The sequence below is a fragment of the Micropterus salmoides genome, unplaced genomic scaffold, assembly GCF_014851395.1.
Source record: "Micropterus salmoides isolate LMB-PRFRI ecotype aquatic unplaced genomic scaffold, ASM1485139v1 Ms_hic_scaffold_1, whole genome shotgun sequence".
NCBI lineage: Eukaryota > Metazoa > Chordata > Actinopteri > Centrarchiformes > Centrarchidae > Micropterus > Micropterus salmoides.
The window spans coordinates 1861745-1878530 of record NW_024040040.1 but is presented as its reverse complement, the minus strand read 5'-3'; the positions used below and the strand labels follow the sequence as shown (position 1 = coordinate 1878530).

Genomic DNA, 16786 nt, shown 5'->3' with positions numbered 1-16786 from the left:
GGAGGGAAAGAGGGGAGGAGGAGAGAGAGAGTTGTGGGTCCGGTTTTACAGCAATGCTAAACATTTGAACAAATGTTTCTTGTTATTTCAGCTTAAAGTGGCTATATGAAGTTCATCAATGAAATTACTTATTAATAAATAATTTGTTTACGTCCTTTTTGTCAACGGGCTGTAACCTCACTTACAAGAGAACAACACGCCTATTTACTCTGGTGGAACAGCCAATATTCTGCTTCTTATGTGAAGGTATCGGGTGGGTTGTAGCTGCACCTCTCTCAGACTACAGAGACAACACTGCATCTAACGAAATGCAGTCCACTAACACCACAAAACAACCGGGTCCCAGAACAACACAGACTCTCAATACAAACTCCATGTAAGTATAAAAAACAACAAAAAGGTTTTATGTGCTGAAGCCCTTCAGGACTGACGAAAATCAAATCCATGTAGGGTGAAAAACAGTCAACATCAGAAAGGCTTGAGTTACGCTTTGTTTTGAAACTGGCAAAACCGACACAGAGTTGGCTTTCATTCTATTGGAAAGGTAAACTATCCACACTGCAAAGCATGTGAAACATAAAATGATTTAGTGCTTTAGTTGGTTCAAGTTAGATAATGTTAGCTAATTGCCGAGCAGTTGCTAACGCCAAGCAGTTATCCGGTAACGTTATCTGGTGCAAAATACTATAATTAAGTTGTATGGCTTTCCCCATTACTTCAGCAGCTGACATGACCCAAATTCCTCTCATGTGTACCACCAGTATTATGTCAAAGTGTTGATTTTAGCCTGTAAGAAACAGTAATCCCAGCCAGGAAAGCTCTCCGATTGAAGTAGACCTTCCGGGAAATATTATTCCAGAGCACTCCAGAGACAGTAGCAAGGGACTGACCGGCCCAAAGCGCTGCAGCCTCCGCTGTAAAAGAGGCAAAGCAGCAGGTGTGGAGAAGGACTTTTGGTTGGCACAAAGGTGCTTCTGAAAAACCGTCTGCAACCTCAAGAGGAGGAAACGGGAAACCATCCAAGCTGTATACAGTAAGGATAGGATGCTGTTGACCTTTACTCAGGAGGAATTTGGACGATGAAAGGAACACTTTGAGGAACTCCTGAATCCCACTAACATGCCCTCCAAGGCAGCAGCAGAGCGGGAAGCTGATGGGGGATCATCGTCAATTTGCCTGGTGGATTTCACTGAGGTAGTCAAACAGGCTACAGTGGCAAAGCCCCAGGGATTGATGAGAAATGCTAAAAGTTTTGGATGTGGAGTGGATGTCTTAGATGACATGCCTCTTCAACATTGCGTGGAAGTTGGGGACAGTACCTTAAGAGTGGCAAACCTGTGTAGTGGTTCTCTTGTTCAAAAAGGGGGGCCAGAGACTGTGTGCCAATTACAGAGGTATCAAACATCTCAGCTTCCCTGGTAAAATCTGATCCAAGGTGCTGGAGAGGAGGGTTGCCTTTAGTCGAACCTCGGATTCAAGAGAAACAATGCAGATTATTGCATTCCCTCTACCACATTGTTGTGAAGAAAAGAGATCTTAGCCGGAAGGCAAAGTTCTCGATCCACTAGTCAATTTCCGTTCCTACACTCACCATGGTTGCCATGGTTCTGAGCCTGTGAGCTATGGTTCTGCTCGAGGTTTCTACCTCTGAAAGGAAGTTTTTCTTTGCCTCTATCACTTACTGCTTGGATCAGAGTACGGTGTAGATAACTGTTGTTGTGATTTGCCGCTATATAAGTAAAATTGAATTGAACCTATTAACATGAAGGCTGGGTCAATGTAAATGCTCTGTATTTGTATAGCAACTTTCTAGTCTTTTTGACCACTCAAAGCGCTTTTACACTACATCTGCATTCACCAGTCACACACATTCACTGGCAGAAGCCGCCAGGGACCAAGGACACTTCGACACGCAACCAGGGGGAGCCAGGGATTGAACCGCCGACCTTCCGATTAACGGGCATGTCTCCAGACCTAAACCCTACTGAGCATCTGTGGGGCGTCCTCAAATGGAAGGTGGAGGAGTGCAAGGTCTCTAACATCCACCAGCTCCGTGATGTTGTCATGGAGGAGTGGAAGACGACTCCAGTGGCAACTGATAAAGCTCTGAAAATAATGGTGGCCACACAAAATATTGACACTTTAGGCCCAATTGGGACATTTTCACTTAGGGGTGTCCTCACTTTTGTTGCCAGCGGTTTGGACATTAATGGCTGTGTGATATGTTATTTTGAGGGGACAAAAATTTACACCGTTAAGCAAGCTCTACACTCACTACTTTACATTGTAGCAAAGTGTCATTTCTTCAGTGTTGTCACATGAAAAGATATAATTGAATATTTACAAAAATGTGAAGGGTGCACTCACTTTTGTGAGATATCACTGTGTCAGTGAATGTGTCCGCTCCTCCATGCAGGTGTGTGTGCTGGGCTGCAGCTTCATGCCTCCATCTAGTGGACTGATAGTAGAAGTCCAGCAGCTGATGGCAGCTTCCTCTGCCTCACGCTGCTGTCTGACTGCATTCAGCTGCAGCTGATATGAAACAGAAACTAGCAGCCAATCAGTGGAGGAGCAGCTGATCTTTTTCCAGGAGAAATGATGGAAAGGAGGATTTGAGTTGATGTGCAGATGAATGATTTGTGTTTCCTCTCCAGGTGAAAGTGGATGTGAGTTGAGCAGCATGAGTCAGTGTGAGGACAGAGAGGAGGGAGTCCCTCCCTCTAAAAGCACTCTGTGTGGGGAACATGACAGCCAGACCAAAGCTCAGAGGTGAGATGAGGATCTCTAACTGTCCAGGACTCAAATCACTCCACCATCATTATTCACTCTCAAAGCTCTGTGTGTGTTGTGTTGAAGCCCAGAGCAGCAGCAGGGACCAGACTCTGCTGGACCTGGACCTGGACCTGAGCCCAGCTGTGTGTCCTTCAAGAGTGACCACTCAAAGGGTTACCCCGTTAATTTTAAGCGAGGACATGTGTCTGACAGACAGTGAGTATGTGTCAGTATTAAACAGCGTTGGCCAATCAGAGCTAAATGTTCATGTCTCCCTCCTCATGTTGCTCCCTGCTGATGTTTGTCCTCATTAAATCCAGTCTGACCAGTTGTCCTTCTAATGTCCATGTTCTCCTAGAATGATGATGAAGGTCAGAGCCAGATTAGGATTAAAGGACAGGTCCACATGTTTTCCAGTCTGTCCCTAAACAACACTGACATGCCCATATGTCCACTGAAAGAGTTGTTGGTGGCTGGAATTGTTCCTCCTGTGCACACTGGCCCTGAAGAGATCTCTTCCTGATGGGGTTTCAATGGAAGTGATGGAGGACAGAGTCCACAGTCCTGCTTCTGTGGAAAAAGACATTGGAAAGTTGAGCTGAGGACAATATGAGCTTCAGCAGTCTGAGTTCCACAAATCAAGTTCAGCTCTTTTTAGTCTGAAACTTCCTCTTTGGATTTTGTCCTAAAATGCTTCACCTACCAAAGTCTGTAAATAGCAGTCAGGATATTTGTGGTGAGTCTAGTAATGCAAACGTTAGAATACAGGCCAACAGAGCTGCTGCTGATGGAGCCACAGTTAAGTTTGGTATCTGTCAGGAACAGTAAGATCTGCTCAGAGATCAGAACATTTAGTCCTGGTTTGGTCCAATATTTGCTGGAAATGAAGCGATGATACACAGACTGAAATCATTCAGCTTCAGCTTTTAGTGAACTTTGATCCTTTTCTTGTTGAGAGCTGCCAGTTTCTCCAGAAGCTTCTGTGGCTGAAGGCTAAAAATGACATTTTCATCCCTGGTGGTCTTCCTCTCTGTCTAACAGGATCTATGGGAGACCAGCCTCTGCTGGACCTGGACCTGAGCCCAGCTGTGTGTCCTTCAAGAGTGACCAGTCAGTGGGTCACCCCATGAATTTCAAAGGAGACCGGCCGTCTGCTGCAGAGAGGTCAGCTGTCATATTAAAACCAGACTGATTATCATGTTTAACTGTTTTCCAGAGAAGTTTTAATAAACCTGTGCTTTTATTTTCAGCATCGTTCTTCTTCACAGACATATACATTCTCACAACCAGTAGAAGCAGTAGAAGCAGTAGAACCAGTATAACCAGTAGATCAGTCTTCAGCTCTTGGCTTCAGTTGAACATTTTCTCCACACACACGTTCTGACTGTTGAGCAGCTCCAAAGCGACTGCCTTTACCTTGTGTCTGTCTCTGTGTGGACAGACATAATGTGAGCTAACTCTTCATGATTCCTCCACAGAGTCCACCAGGAGAGCTCAGAGGTTCCCAGTGGTCAGTCTGCCCAGCAGCATCAAACACACCTGGACTCCATATTTATGGTCTGTACATGTACAACAACTACTTTTCCATCTATTCTGTTCACAATAATCTCCACGCTGCACTTTTTAGACCAGTGGATTGTCAGTCTGTCCAACATGGATCTGATGTTTGGTTCCATGATTTGACTTTGTGTCCTTCATATAATATTCTGTTCCAGCTGCTGGAGGACAACATTGTCACTTTTGTGAAGAACGAGCTGAAGAAGATCCAGAAGGGTCTGAGTTCAGATTACCCAGAATGCTTAGAGAGTCAGAGGGAGGATGAGGAGGTGTTGGACGGTGAGGAGGAAGAGCAGAGGAGGAGCAGCAGAGAGGCATTTCTGAAGATCACACTGCACTTCCTGAGGAGAATGAAGCAGGAGGAGCTGGCTGAGCGTCTGCAGAGCGGTAAGAGGATTTCTCTAAAGATTTAAGCTGCTGGATAAACGGGACATTTACTGATGGCTCAACAGATGGAGGGAAGCATGGTTAGATATGTATTAAATTGTGATAATTTTTCATAAATAATTAATAATATATTAAATATTAATTAATCTAATGTGTTTTATGTTCTTTCAGAACCGCCTTTTGCAGTCTGTAAGCGTAAACTTAAATCTAAGCTGAAGGAGAAGTTCCAGTGTGTGTTTGAGGGGATTGCTAAAGCAGGAAACCCAACCCTTCTGAACCAGATCTACACAGAGCTCTACATCACAGAGGGAGGGACTGCAGAGGTCAATGATGAACATGAGGTCAGACAGATTGAAACAGCATCCAGGAAACCAGACAGACCAGAAACAACCATCAGACAAGAAGACATCTTTAAAGCCTCACCTGGAAGAGATGAACCAATCAGAACAGTGATGACAAAGGGAGTGGCTGGCATTGGGAAAACAGTCTTAACACAGAAGTTCACTCTGGACTGGGCTGAAGACAAAGCCAACCAGGACATACAGTTCACATTTCCATTCACTTTCAGAGAGCTGAATGTGCTGAAAGAGAAAAAGTACAGCTTGGTGGAACTTGTTCATCACTTCTTTACTGAAACCAAAGAAGCAGGAATCTGCAGGTTTGAAGAGTTCCAGGTTGTCTTCATCTTTGACGGTCTGGATGAGTGTCGACTTCCTCTGGACTTCCACAACAATGAGGTCCTGACTGATGTTACAGAGTCCACCTCAGTGGATGTGCTGCTGACAAACCTCATCAGGGGGAACCTGCTTCCCTCTGCTCGCCTCTGGATAACCACACGACCTGCAGCAGCCAATCAGATCCCTCCTGAATGTGTTGACATGGTGACAGAGGTCAGAGGGTTCACTGACCCACAGAAGGAGGAGTACTTCAGGAAGAGGTTCACAGAGAAGAAGCAGGCAAGTAGAATCATCTCCCACATCAAGACATCACGAAGCCTCCACATCATGTGCCACATCCCAGTCTTCTGCTGGATCACTGCTACAGTTCTGGAGGAGGTGTTGAAGACCAGAGAGGGAGGAGAGCTGCCCAAGACCCTGACTGAGATGTACATCCACTTCCTGGTGGTTCAGTCCAAACTGAAGAACATCAAGTATGATGGAGGAGCTGAGACAGATCCACACTGGACTCCAGAGAGCAGGAAGATGATTGAGTCTCTGGGAAAACTGGCTTTTGAGCAGCTGCAGAAAGGCAACCTGATCTTCTATGAATCAGACCTGACAGAGTGTGGCATCGATATCAGAGCAGCCTCAGTGTACTCAGGAGTGTTCACACAGATCTTTAAAGAGGAGAGAGGGCTGTACCAGGACAAGGTGTTCTGCTTCGTCCATCTGAGTGTTCAGGAGTTTCTGGCTGCTCTTCATGTCCATCTGACCTTCATCAGTTCTGGTGTCAACCTGCTGGCAAAAGAACAATCAACCTGCCAGAAGCCTGAAACAAGTGAAGATGAATCTGCATTGACACAGTTCTACCAGAGTGCTGTGGACAAGGCCTTACAGAGTCCAAATGGACACCTGGACTTGTTCCTCCGGTTCCTCCTGGGACTTTCACTGCAGACCAATCAGACTCTCCTACGAGGCCTGCTGACAGAGACAGGAATTGGCTCAGAAACCAATCAGGTAGCGGTTGAATACATCCAGAAGAAGATCGAAGAGACTCACTCTGCAGAGAAGAGCATCAATCTGTTCCACTGTCTGAATGAACTGAATGATCGTTCTCTAGTTGAGAAGATCCAACAGTCCCTGAGTTCAGGAAGTCTCTCCACAGATGAACTCTCTCCTGCTCAGTGGTCAGCTCTGGGCTTCATCTTACTGTCATCAGAAACAGATCTGGATGTGTTTGACCTGAAGAAATACTCTGCTTCAGAGGAGGCTCTTCTGAGGCTGCTGCCAGTGGTCAAAGCCTCCAGAAAGCTCTGTAAGTGGGATTAATTCATTAATAAATTCAACATTTTTGGCCTGTATTTTTTTCCAATTCCAATTCGCATGGTTTTCAGTATGAAATATTACCTTTAGCAGAGATGGAGAAACATAGTGATCTTTTGATAGTGATCATTTGCCTACTACTCTGGAAGAAAGGATCTCAAGAAAGTAAAAAAGTCTTGTTTCTGGGAATTTTGTCTTAATTCTGTCTAAAATGAACATTCAAGCAAGTAAAATAAAATCAATCTTGTTTTAAGAATATATAATCTAATGTTTTCTTAATAAGATATTACAGCTAATATTGAGTAACAAGTTACAGCAATTGTTTGCATGATGTCGCAGCACAGGAAAAGAATATTTTCCTTATTTTGAGAGTAACATTTCAAAAACAGCCCTCCTAGAAAAAAGGCCAAACATTCATACATTAATATTGTTAAATATTGTTACATTCAGTTAAGCCAAATTTGCTAGGACAGATTTCTTGAAACTAGCCACTGAAAGGCTGAAATGGACCTTAACACTGGAAAATGTGATACAATGAATGTGTATCTCAATATAAAACTATTAAGTAACAAAAGGGGATCAAATCCATGATCTTCCAATCAGCAGGAGATCAGATATATGGGCCAAAATGAAAGAAACAAAGTTAGGCCTTCACTGAAAGTAATGAAGTCATGCGGTTTCTGTTGAATGGATTCATCCCAGTGGCCATATATATGGGATAAGTCAGTAATTGTGTGTGTTGTTAAGCCTGATAATTTACCAGAATTTGGACTTGTGAGGAATAACTAATTCATAAATTCATCTTTGTATTGAGGTACACTTTATAGTTTGATCCTCTGTCTCACCAAGAAATTTGTTATTAGATGGGCTGTTTTTGTTTCAGTGTGGTTGTCTGTCTCTTTCAGTCATGATTAGGTTCCACACTTAAAAAATGTAGAAAATAAGCAAAAATGTATATACATTGTTGTGTATAACCAAAATATCAGTCTCAACATTTTCAAACAAATGTTATCTCTTTTCTTGTTAATTATTCCCTGTCCAGACTGAGTGGCTGTAACCTCTCAGAAAGAAGCTGTGAAGCTCTGTCCTCAGTTCTCAGCTCCCAGTCCTCTAGTCTGAGAGAGCTGGACCTGAGTAACAACAACCTGCAGGATTCAGGAGTGAAGCTGCTTTCTGCTGGACTGGAGAGTCCACACTGTGAACTGGAAACTCTTGGGTCAGGATCCTCAACACATTTAATGAATGACCACTTAAAATTACAATTACATCAGTAGATAAACAGCTAACCTGTATAGGATTATGTCTTATAACATGATTTGAATAAGACCATTAACTTGTTCTTGTTCTCAGGGGATTCCTGTGTGTGTTGGTTTGTGTGATTGCAGGCTATCAGGCTGTCTGATCACAGAGGAAGGCTGTGCTTCTTTGGCCTCAGCTCTGAGCTCCAACCCAACCCATCTGAAAGAGCTGGACCTGAGCTACAATCATCCAGGAGACTCAGGAGTGAAGCTGCTGTCTGCTGGACTGGAGGATCCACACTGGAGCCTGGACACTCTCAGGTATGAAGAGGCCTGCTGCAGCCACAGTCAGACTGTTTTTTGGTTAATGGTGGAAATTATGGAATGGTGCTAAGAACAGAAACACTGGTTGAACATAAAAAGGACATCTTTGTGTAGGAGGTCTACTAGCAGAACATTTCCAAGATCAAACATGATAATTGCCTATTGGTAATAATTGAATCAGTTTGGACAGATCTCTGCATGTTAAAGGAACTGTCTGTCAGTCTCAGAAATAACCTTCTTCCAAAGTTACTAGCCTAGGGTCATCAAAAGAAAAAAGATTTACAAAGAAAAGTCATGACGACGTCTCTCAGATATTTGGTCATTATTTACAATATTCACACTCATAACAAGCACACAGAGAGAATAAAATGTAATGGAAAGTCACAAATGCGATATGACGACGATACCTTGGTTAATAATAAATTATTAAAGGTACTTGGTTTGTTTAGTCAACATTCTGTCAGACTGATTGTCAGTAATCACAGGTGGTTCACTCCTGTTATGCAGCAATATTTTTGCCTTATTTAGAAACAAATGTTTTCAAGGAAATAATAATTATGATGAACCACTTTGAGTTTTTGGGAAGACTAATCATGTTGTTTTTGCTCTTCAAATAATAAATCAAATTTTTTTTATTGATGAGTAGAATGTGTCTTGTTTATAAGCTTTTTGAGGTTTTTTGCTTTTCTATGACTAAACAGGCATACAGCAGTAGTTTCCTGCACATGCTCGGATGGACAGGACGTTTTAACATTTGGGCAAGCCATGTATGGGGGAATTGGCTATGATCACCCGTCTGACTATCTTTGTGGTATCACTGGTTTTTGAATACTCTCTTGTTAGATTATTTTGGCATTAAGCTTCTTGTCTTTTCCCAAAACACAGTAAACATAAGAGACAACATAGTTTATGTGGAATTATGTGTTGTTCTACGTGGAACAATGCAATTTCCTGTCAGCTGTTATCCACATCTTATTCCTACTACACACTTGTCCTGACCTGGTTTCCAGTTCAGGAGGGGGTGTGGCTGTCCAGGCCCTTTTCTTTGACTTTCGCCACTTAGTAATAAAAACCGATACTAATGAAGAGCGACAGAGACACTCCTCAAATGGTGCATGTGGAGAGGGAGATACTCTGAGCAGCATGCAGGGGAATAAATTAGCTGACAATATAACTGACTTTTGTATATTTCTCACTTTTCCCCTGATGGTCTGAATAACTTACTAGAACTGACGAAATAAAGTCTCTGTGGTTCTAAAAAAGGTAGGTAGTGGACCAAACCACTGTGAGGCAGATAAGGGTCGATGCTCAAATTGTGTATATATATATATATATATATATATGAGAGAAATGTAATGTCCATGTTTGATGCTGACAGAGGATGTACTGGTCTAACCCCCCTCCTCCTTTCAGGGTGGAGCATGGTGGAGTCCGATGGTTGAGACCAGGTCTGAGGAAGTGTAAGTGTGCTTTTCACTTACTTCATGTAAACAAATTTTCCTTTATTTAGTAGCACAAAGACAAATAAAAATATTTAAAATTACATTGTATGAATTATGCAGGAGAGGCAAGAAACCTGCAGGGGCTTATAGTGAAACCTCCCCTCTGGATTTTCAGTTTATATTACAAAATTATTATAAAAAATAATGAGAATAATGATAAACCATTAAATAAAACATACAAAACAGCCATACTGAAATTTTTACCATGACATAAGTATTTTTACATGCTTGACTTAAATACTGACAATAATGGACTAGTTTTGATAGAAAGGGGAATAGTATTCCAAAATAATGGTCTTCTGAAATATTGTCGAAGAGTTGTATGATAATAAGGGAGATGAATATTCTTAGCTTGTCGGATTTGATATGAAGGGTCATCACAGTTAGTTGTGAAATACTTTTGGTTGGCTATGATTTTGAACCATACATTTATACATAAAGATACATGTTTGATAGATATTTACAGGAGGAGCTGATTTGTATTAATGCAGTTGCCAACCTTAAAAACCTTTTTCGGATTAAAATGATATTTTGAAGAGAAGAAGGGTTATTACTGGCTCAAACAATGTGACAGTATGATGTACAGATATAAACTATAGTAAAGACTTAAAAGGTAGAATTCATTTACCAATGAATAAACTTTTCTAATAATGCCAAGTCACTTCATGATTTTTAATCTACTAATACACCAAAAAATTTTGCTCACATAACTTGGTTGATTTTAATATTGTTAATAAACAATTTAGCATCTTCTTTTACATAACTTTTATTTTTATTACTGAAAATTATAAAATTAGATTTTTCTATATTTAATGAAAGGCTCACTAATTGTAAATGGCTCACTTCTTTTAAAAGCTTTGCTTTAATTTCATTATGACCTGCTTCAACGTCATTAAAGTTGACTATAATGTCAAACACTTCTCTGGATGTAGGGGGATCAAAATTACACAATGTGGGAAAGCAGCCAATAATGGAATCAATTGGACGATCATTGGCAAAGTAGTCATTAAATACATTGGCTTTATCAGAAGGGTTGGAAAGAGAAATACCATCATTAGTAAAATTAGATGGAATTTTAATAGTACCATTTTTTTGTTGAATAATTCATTGATGCGTTTCCATGTGGATTTTATATTGCTAAGAGACTCTTTAAATTTATATGAATAGTAATTTTTCTTTGTTATACAAAGTAGGTGTGCACCATCATTGTCTTCAGAGATATCAGAGTTATGTGGAGTTGGATTTTGCAGAAAGTTTCTATATAGTTTGTTTGTCTTTATTGAGGACTTCAATACTCCTGAAGAGAACCATGGTTTATTTTTGTCCGACTTGCCTTTATACTTAACTAGTGGAAAACACTCAAGAAAAATAGAATTAAATATTTGTTAAAGTGATTGACACTCTGATTCAGCATCATGTTGAATATAAATATTATCCCATGTGACATGCTCAATCATGGATTTAAAGTGGTCTATATTCTCTTCACTAAACCTACGATTGCTTGGTTTATTCGTAGACATTCTTGGAATACCACTAATTCCTGAATTCAAATTAAATATGGGGAACTCGTCTGAAAATATCTGTACACAGTATTCCTGAATTGGATACATAAAACTTTTTTTTTTAATATTATCGATTAGGGTGGTGGTTTTGTTTGTCACTCATGTTGGTTTGCATATAAGAGGATGAAAATAGGATGAATACAATGCATGTAAGAAATCAGCTCTTGGAGCATGTCTTTCACTTTGAAAAAGATTGATGTTAAAATCACCAAATAGAAAACACAGTTTACATTCCATACAGTTTTTCTCAATTGCTTGAACACTATAACGAGGCTATTGAGCAAAAATTTCTAATGGTTTCTAATACCCATTTCTCTAAACTCGACACACAAATCCCTTTTGTTTCTCATTGCCTACACCATGTGGTCATGGTGTAGACACTAACATTCAATATTTTTCACTCAATCAGCAGAGGTTGAGCTCAATGGACCCTTTGCTAAGCCCCGTCCCCCTTAGTTACTGTTGCTAAGTCCAACAAACTGTTTGCGCTGCCACTGTCTATTACTGCACTCCCCGGAGAAATATTGTCAAATTTGTAGGAAAAAGCGATCTCAGAAAGAAGCAGACAGATTTGCAGTTGCATTATACATTTGAAGGTTGTATTCAGGCTGTCAAACTGACTCAAATTGATTCAAACGGATGTGGAAAAAAAATTAAAAGATAGACGCTAAAGCCTACCACTCACACAGTAGAAGTGAACCACCGCATCCCCAGACAATTGAGACAAAAGTCAATGATAGGAACGACAACAACACTGTTCCTGTACAGCTGGGTAGGCCTCTATTCATTATTACATTCTTTATTACGTTACATTCAGTTGGAAGTTACCTAGCGTTAGCTAACTAACATTACATTAGGAACAATCCACAGCCAACATTTTTCTGGATTTATTTCAGGTTTTGGAAAGAGAATAAATCAACCTCTGTGGGTGGCGACTTTAATTATTACAAATGCCCTAGGAATGGCGTTTACTGTTTGCAAAGAGTCAATATTGCCAATGTACTTACATTCATTTAGCTGGTATGGATTGAAAACAGAATAATTAGATTCAACATCTGCATCACTTTCATATAAAACAAAACAAATCAGAACACATTCAACCATCCTCAGACTGTGACATCACTCATTCAAAGTGCCAATCAATGAACAGATGATAGATCAATAACTGCAGCTGGATTGTGTCTCGTTCTCTCATCAGATTCCTGTGAACTCACAATTGACACAAACACAGTACACAAATGGATCATACTATCTGACAACAACAGGAAGGCGTCACGTGAGGAGGAGGAGGATCAGCCATATCCTGATCATCCAGACAGGTTTGACCGCTGGAGGCAGCTGCTGTGTAGAGATGGTCTGACTGGTCGCTGTTACTGGGAGGTCGAGTGGAGAGGAAGAGTTGATATATCAGTGAGTTACAGAGGAATCAGAAGGAAAGGAGACAGAGAAGACTGTGGGTTTGGAAGGAATGATCAGTCCTGGAGTATTGACTGCTCTGATGGAGGTGGTTCTTCTGCCTGGCACAATAATAAAGGAATATCCATCTCCTCGACTTCCTCTGGTAGAGTAGCAGTGTATGTGGACTGTCCTGCTGGCTCTCTGTCCTTCTACAGAGTCTCCTCTGACACACTGATCCACCTCCACACCTTCAACACCACATTCACTGAACCTCTTTATCCTGGATTTAGGTTCTGGAAGGCTGGTTCCTCAGTGTCTATTTGTTCTCTGGATGAGGGAGTCTCCTCCTGTTAAAGAACAGATCAGTTGAGTCTGTACAGGATCACAGAAATCTTTCAGCTTCTTGTAATAAATCCATCAATGAACTTTGTACAAAGTGATTCAAAGTGATTGAACAGATTCCTCATTTCCATGTAAACTTCTTCCACTTCCAGTCCTTTAAAGATGGAAGCTCTGATCATTAAATGGTGGAAATGCCGTTGACTTGGACCTTCTGTCATGTGTTGCTTTGAATTCTGGCTCTTGTTCCAATAAAAGCAGAATGTTACTGGAGTGTGTTTGTTGTCTTTCTCAGCTCAGGACTACTGACACCATTCAGATGAAGATACATTATTTGGCCAAAAGTCTGTGGATGCCACAAGATCAGGAAGTGATTCCAACTTGGTTCAGGAAACAAATATTATTTATAGTACTTTAACGCACCACAAAACCAGCTACTGATCATTCAGCCAAAGGGATGGTGTGACATTGCAGGTTCCCCAAGTACCGTTTCTTTGTCAGCGTTGTAATGTCTTCTGGCGACAGGTGTGCAGGAAGCTGCAGTGATGTTAACAGTTACTCGTCCATAGTCCAAGTCTGAAAGGACGCTGTAAACTCCCCACTTGAAGCACCAAATTTTCACATATTTATTGTCAGTAAGTACAATAAAACGGCACAACTTCACCAGTACACCTGCTCAACAAGCGTAAATCTGTAGAAAGCAGAAATAGTATATATAGAGCATATTGTTCCTTGGTGCTCTAGAAACTTTTTGTTATATTTAAAGATGCTACTATGCTTTTTGGTTTTTCCCTCTCTTTATTGAGTTTTAAACCTTTTTTATGCATGTAATAGGTTTGCAAAGTGAAAAAGCCAAAAGTCCAGCCCAAATCGGTTTCGCATCTCCCACAGAAAACTCTGCTCTGAACTGCCTGAAAACAGCTTGTTTGTAGTTTAGCTTTTAATTCCGTTATCTGCCGATGTCACAAGACAACACGGGTCGTAATGTTCGCCTAGCAGCTAGTCCGACACGCCCTTAAAAAACAATGGTGGAAAAACAAAGTCTAATTTGATCTGGACTCTTGGATTGGAAAATGATATCTACTAAACAAGAAGTGCTTGAATGTGTTAAACATGTTTGTTTGTTTATTTGTTTGTTAGTTAGTGATTCAAAAGCCTGGGTATGTTTTGAATTCACTGTTATAGGCTGGAGTCACCATCCCCTGCGATGACTCGTATGCCCACTCCCACAACTTTCCATCAAAAGGAAAACTGGGGGTAAGGCCAACCAACAGAGCACAGAGTGGTAGAGAGTATTCTAGACCAACTAGCAGTAAATGGTGCGGTGCATCGTGAGCACTAGGTCTCACTTAGCAGCTGTTCAGGGACAGAGATGGAAGGTAAACTGTGTTATTGGACACGCTGTTATTCATCACTTTGAGCTCCAAGATGAATACCCATACAGAGAGGGTGAGACCGGTTTAGAACATGCTACTGTCTAGCCAGAGCTCTCTCAGAGAGATTGTGGAGCAAAACAACTGCGAACCAACTCAAAATCTCTTCTTTCCTACAGGTCCAGACAGGATCTTATGGTGGATTGTACCAACACCATGCGAAAAAATTAAATGCTGTCTTGTAATTGTTGGCAAAGTTTTCCATGAACAGGAGGCCTGAATGGTGGCCAAAGCCCTTAGAAGCCTAATAACTGAAATTCATCTCTGTTTTCCTTCCTGAGTGATGGCATCAGCAACAAAGTGCTGGTGCTGTAAAATGGTAACAGTATGACAAAATGTTTGGTGAAGCAATACTTTGTTTTTCCCATATGCGCAAGTGACATTGCCTTCACAGCTGCCCTTTGAAGCCATGGCTACTCTCCCTCATTTAGAGCCAGTGAGTTGTGTACTCATCAAGGGCCACAGGTTCTCCTTTAATTGGTTTTTGAGGTCCTTTCCAAGTGCCTTTAACCACTGAGACCGCTGTGAAAGTCATGGGATGGGATACCTGGGTCCACGCCAGCCACTGTAAGTCTATCCCAGAACCCTGCGACGATGTTGAGCCTCCATCCACATCCAACTCAATCGGCTCGAGCTCAGCAGACCAGAGGTGCTAAGGACAGCACTCCAGAAGTAACCAGAAGTCACTATATTCTTGGTATTTTGAATTGACCGAACATATAGCCATAGGTCATAACATTCACTGTGGACATGAGTGAGGGGGGGAAGAAGAAAGAAGCAGATAGCCAAACACTACACTACACGTATTTGAACTACAGAGTGACCAACGAGGAATTGATGATGGAATCCACCCTTTCCAGTTGCCAGGATGGGAGCGGTTCGGTCTCAGAGATGTTGTGTTTGACTGGTATTTCTGTGATTATGGTGTTTCCTATTCTGTACACATCTGACAAACATCCACCTACATCCAACTCGACCACACTAATACCGCATAGTCTCAATAGATCAAAGCGCGCAGTAGCACACTGAGCTTCCCACCGGATGGGAACGCTTAGTACAGAGTGCTGAATAGCGCACCACTGTAAATTCTAGTTGCTTCAGGTAGTTGCCTCTGCCTTACACAGCCTGCATGGAATGCTCACATATAGTTTCCAAATTTAAACCTTTCCCACTCTCCAACGCCAACTCCAGTGCTCACACGTGGCTACAAAGTCGACACGGCCCTGTTAGAAACTTATGTGAGATGTCCACTCCTTGCCCACGCAAGCACCGCCATCCCAACTCCTCAAAACAACACAGTAGCAACAGACATCATATTTTGATGTTTTCACCTAGGTGAGGCTCATTCCAAGGTTCAAACAGCTGGTCAGTCGGTGGGGCATTTCCCTGTTGTGTGCTCACACACCTGGCACTGCACAGTAGACAACAACGCAGACTGCCACACTGCATACAAGCCTAGCGCTGACATGCTATTACACCAAATCCGTGTAATCCCTGACCTGTACTGGTCCTGTGGGAGTGGCCGGCTGTACCAAACTCTGCCGGAAGGATGGAGAGGTACATGCGCGAGAGTAGTATTAGCATGGGTTGTCCTTATTATGCCATACGAAGCCTCACAGCCTCACAGCCTCAATGGCAGAAATGCTCCAGTCCAGATTTTCTCCATTGATACTAATGTTTTGATAGAGGTCATCGGGGTGCCCTGAGGGGTCCCAAATGAGTTTAAAGAAAGAAATCAAAACGCAACCGGGTTTGAATCAAGTCTCTGTTGATGTGGGTGTACAATTAAAAAAATGGAGAAAGGTGGATACTTTTATTACAATCAAGCGTTAAAGCTTGTGACTGTTGAACCAGGCAACAATTTTTCAAAACAAAGGTCTCAGACACAAAAGTAGTCCTGCAAAGAAACATTCACACTTGTAGCTTTTAATCTAGGAGACATTGCAGATACCACACTATAGGTCAGTTATGAATATGTGATACATGATATAGCCGAGCTTCTCATCCAGGATGAGTACAAATACAAATGTTTGATCCCCTGCTTGTTCATAACTTAACAATGTCTGTATTCTGCAAAATTGGCCAAGACTAATTTTCTATTGTCAATTTTCTGTTCTCTGATGGCCATATATGGCCAGAGGGAGGATTTTTATGGCAGAAAATTGGGTCCTTAAACATCTGCAGCAGTAAAATGCAACATTACTGCAGCAGGAATATTAATCCAGAAACATCAGATATAATAGAGAAACGTTGACAGGAAGATTTTACTGCATTATGAGTACTTTTGCTGTC

At 41.5% G+C, this 16786-nt stretch overlaps 1 protein-coding gene across 1 annotated transcript; it reads left to right on the top strand.

Annotated features, from left to right (window-relative positions):
* Positions 1 to 2680: 2680 nt before the first annotated feature.
* LOC119890317 (NLR family CARD domain-containing protein 3-like) lies at positions 2681 to 13332 on the top strand. The gene is made up of 11 exons (XM_038701908.1): positions 2681 to 2769; positions 2857 to 2988; positions 3814 to 3936; positions 4251 to 4329; positions 4488 to 4716; positions 4888 to 6164; positions 6204 to 6694; positions 7747 to 7914; positions 8084 to 8257; positions 9674 to 9720; positions 12523 to 13332. Exons 1-11 carry the CDS (start codon positions 2681 to 2683, stop codon positions 13074 to 13076), a joined length of 3363 nt encoding a protein of 1120 aa, XP_038557836.1. The 3' UTR covers positions 13077 to 13332.
* Positions 13333 to 16786: the final 3454 nt, after the last annotated feature.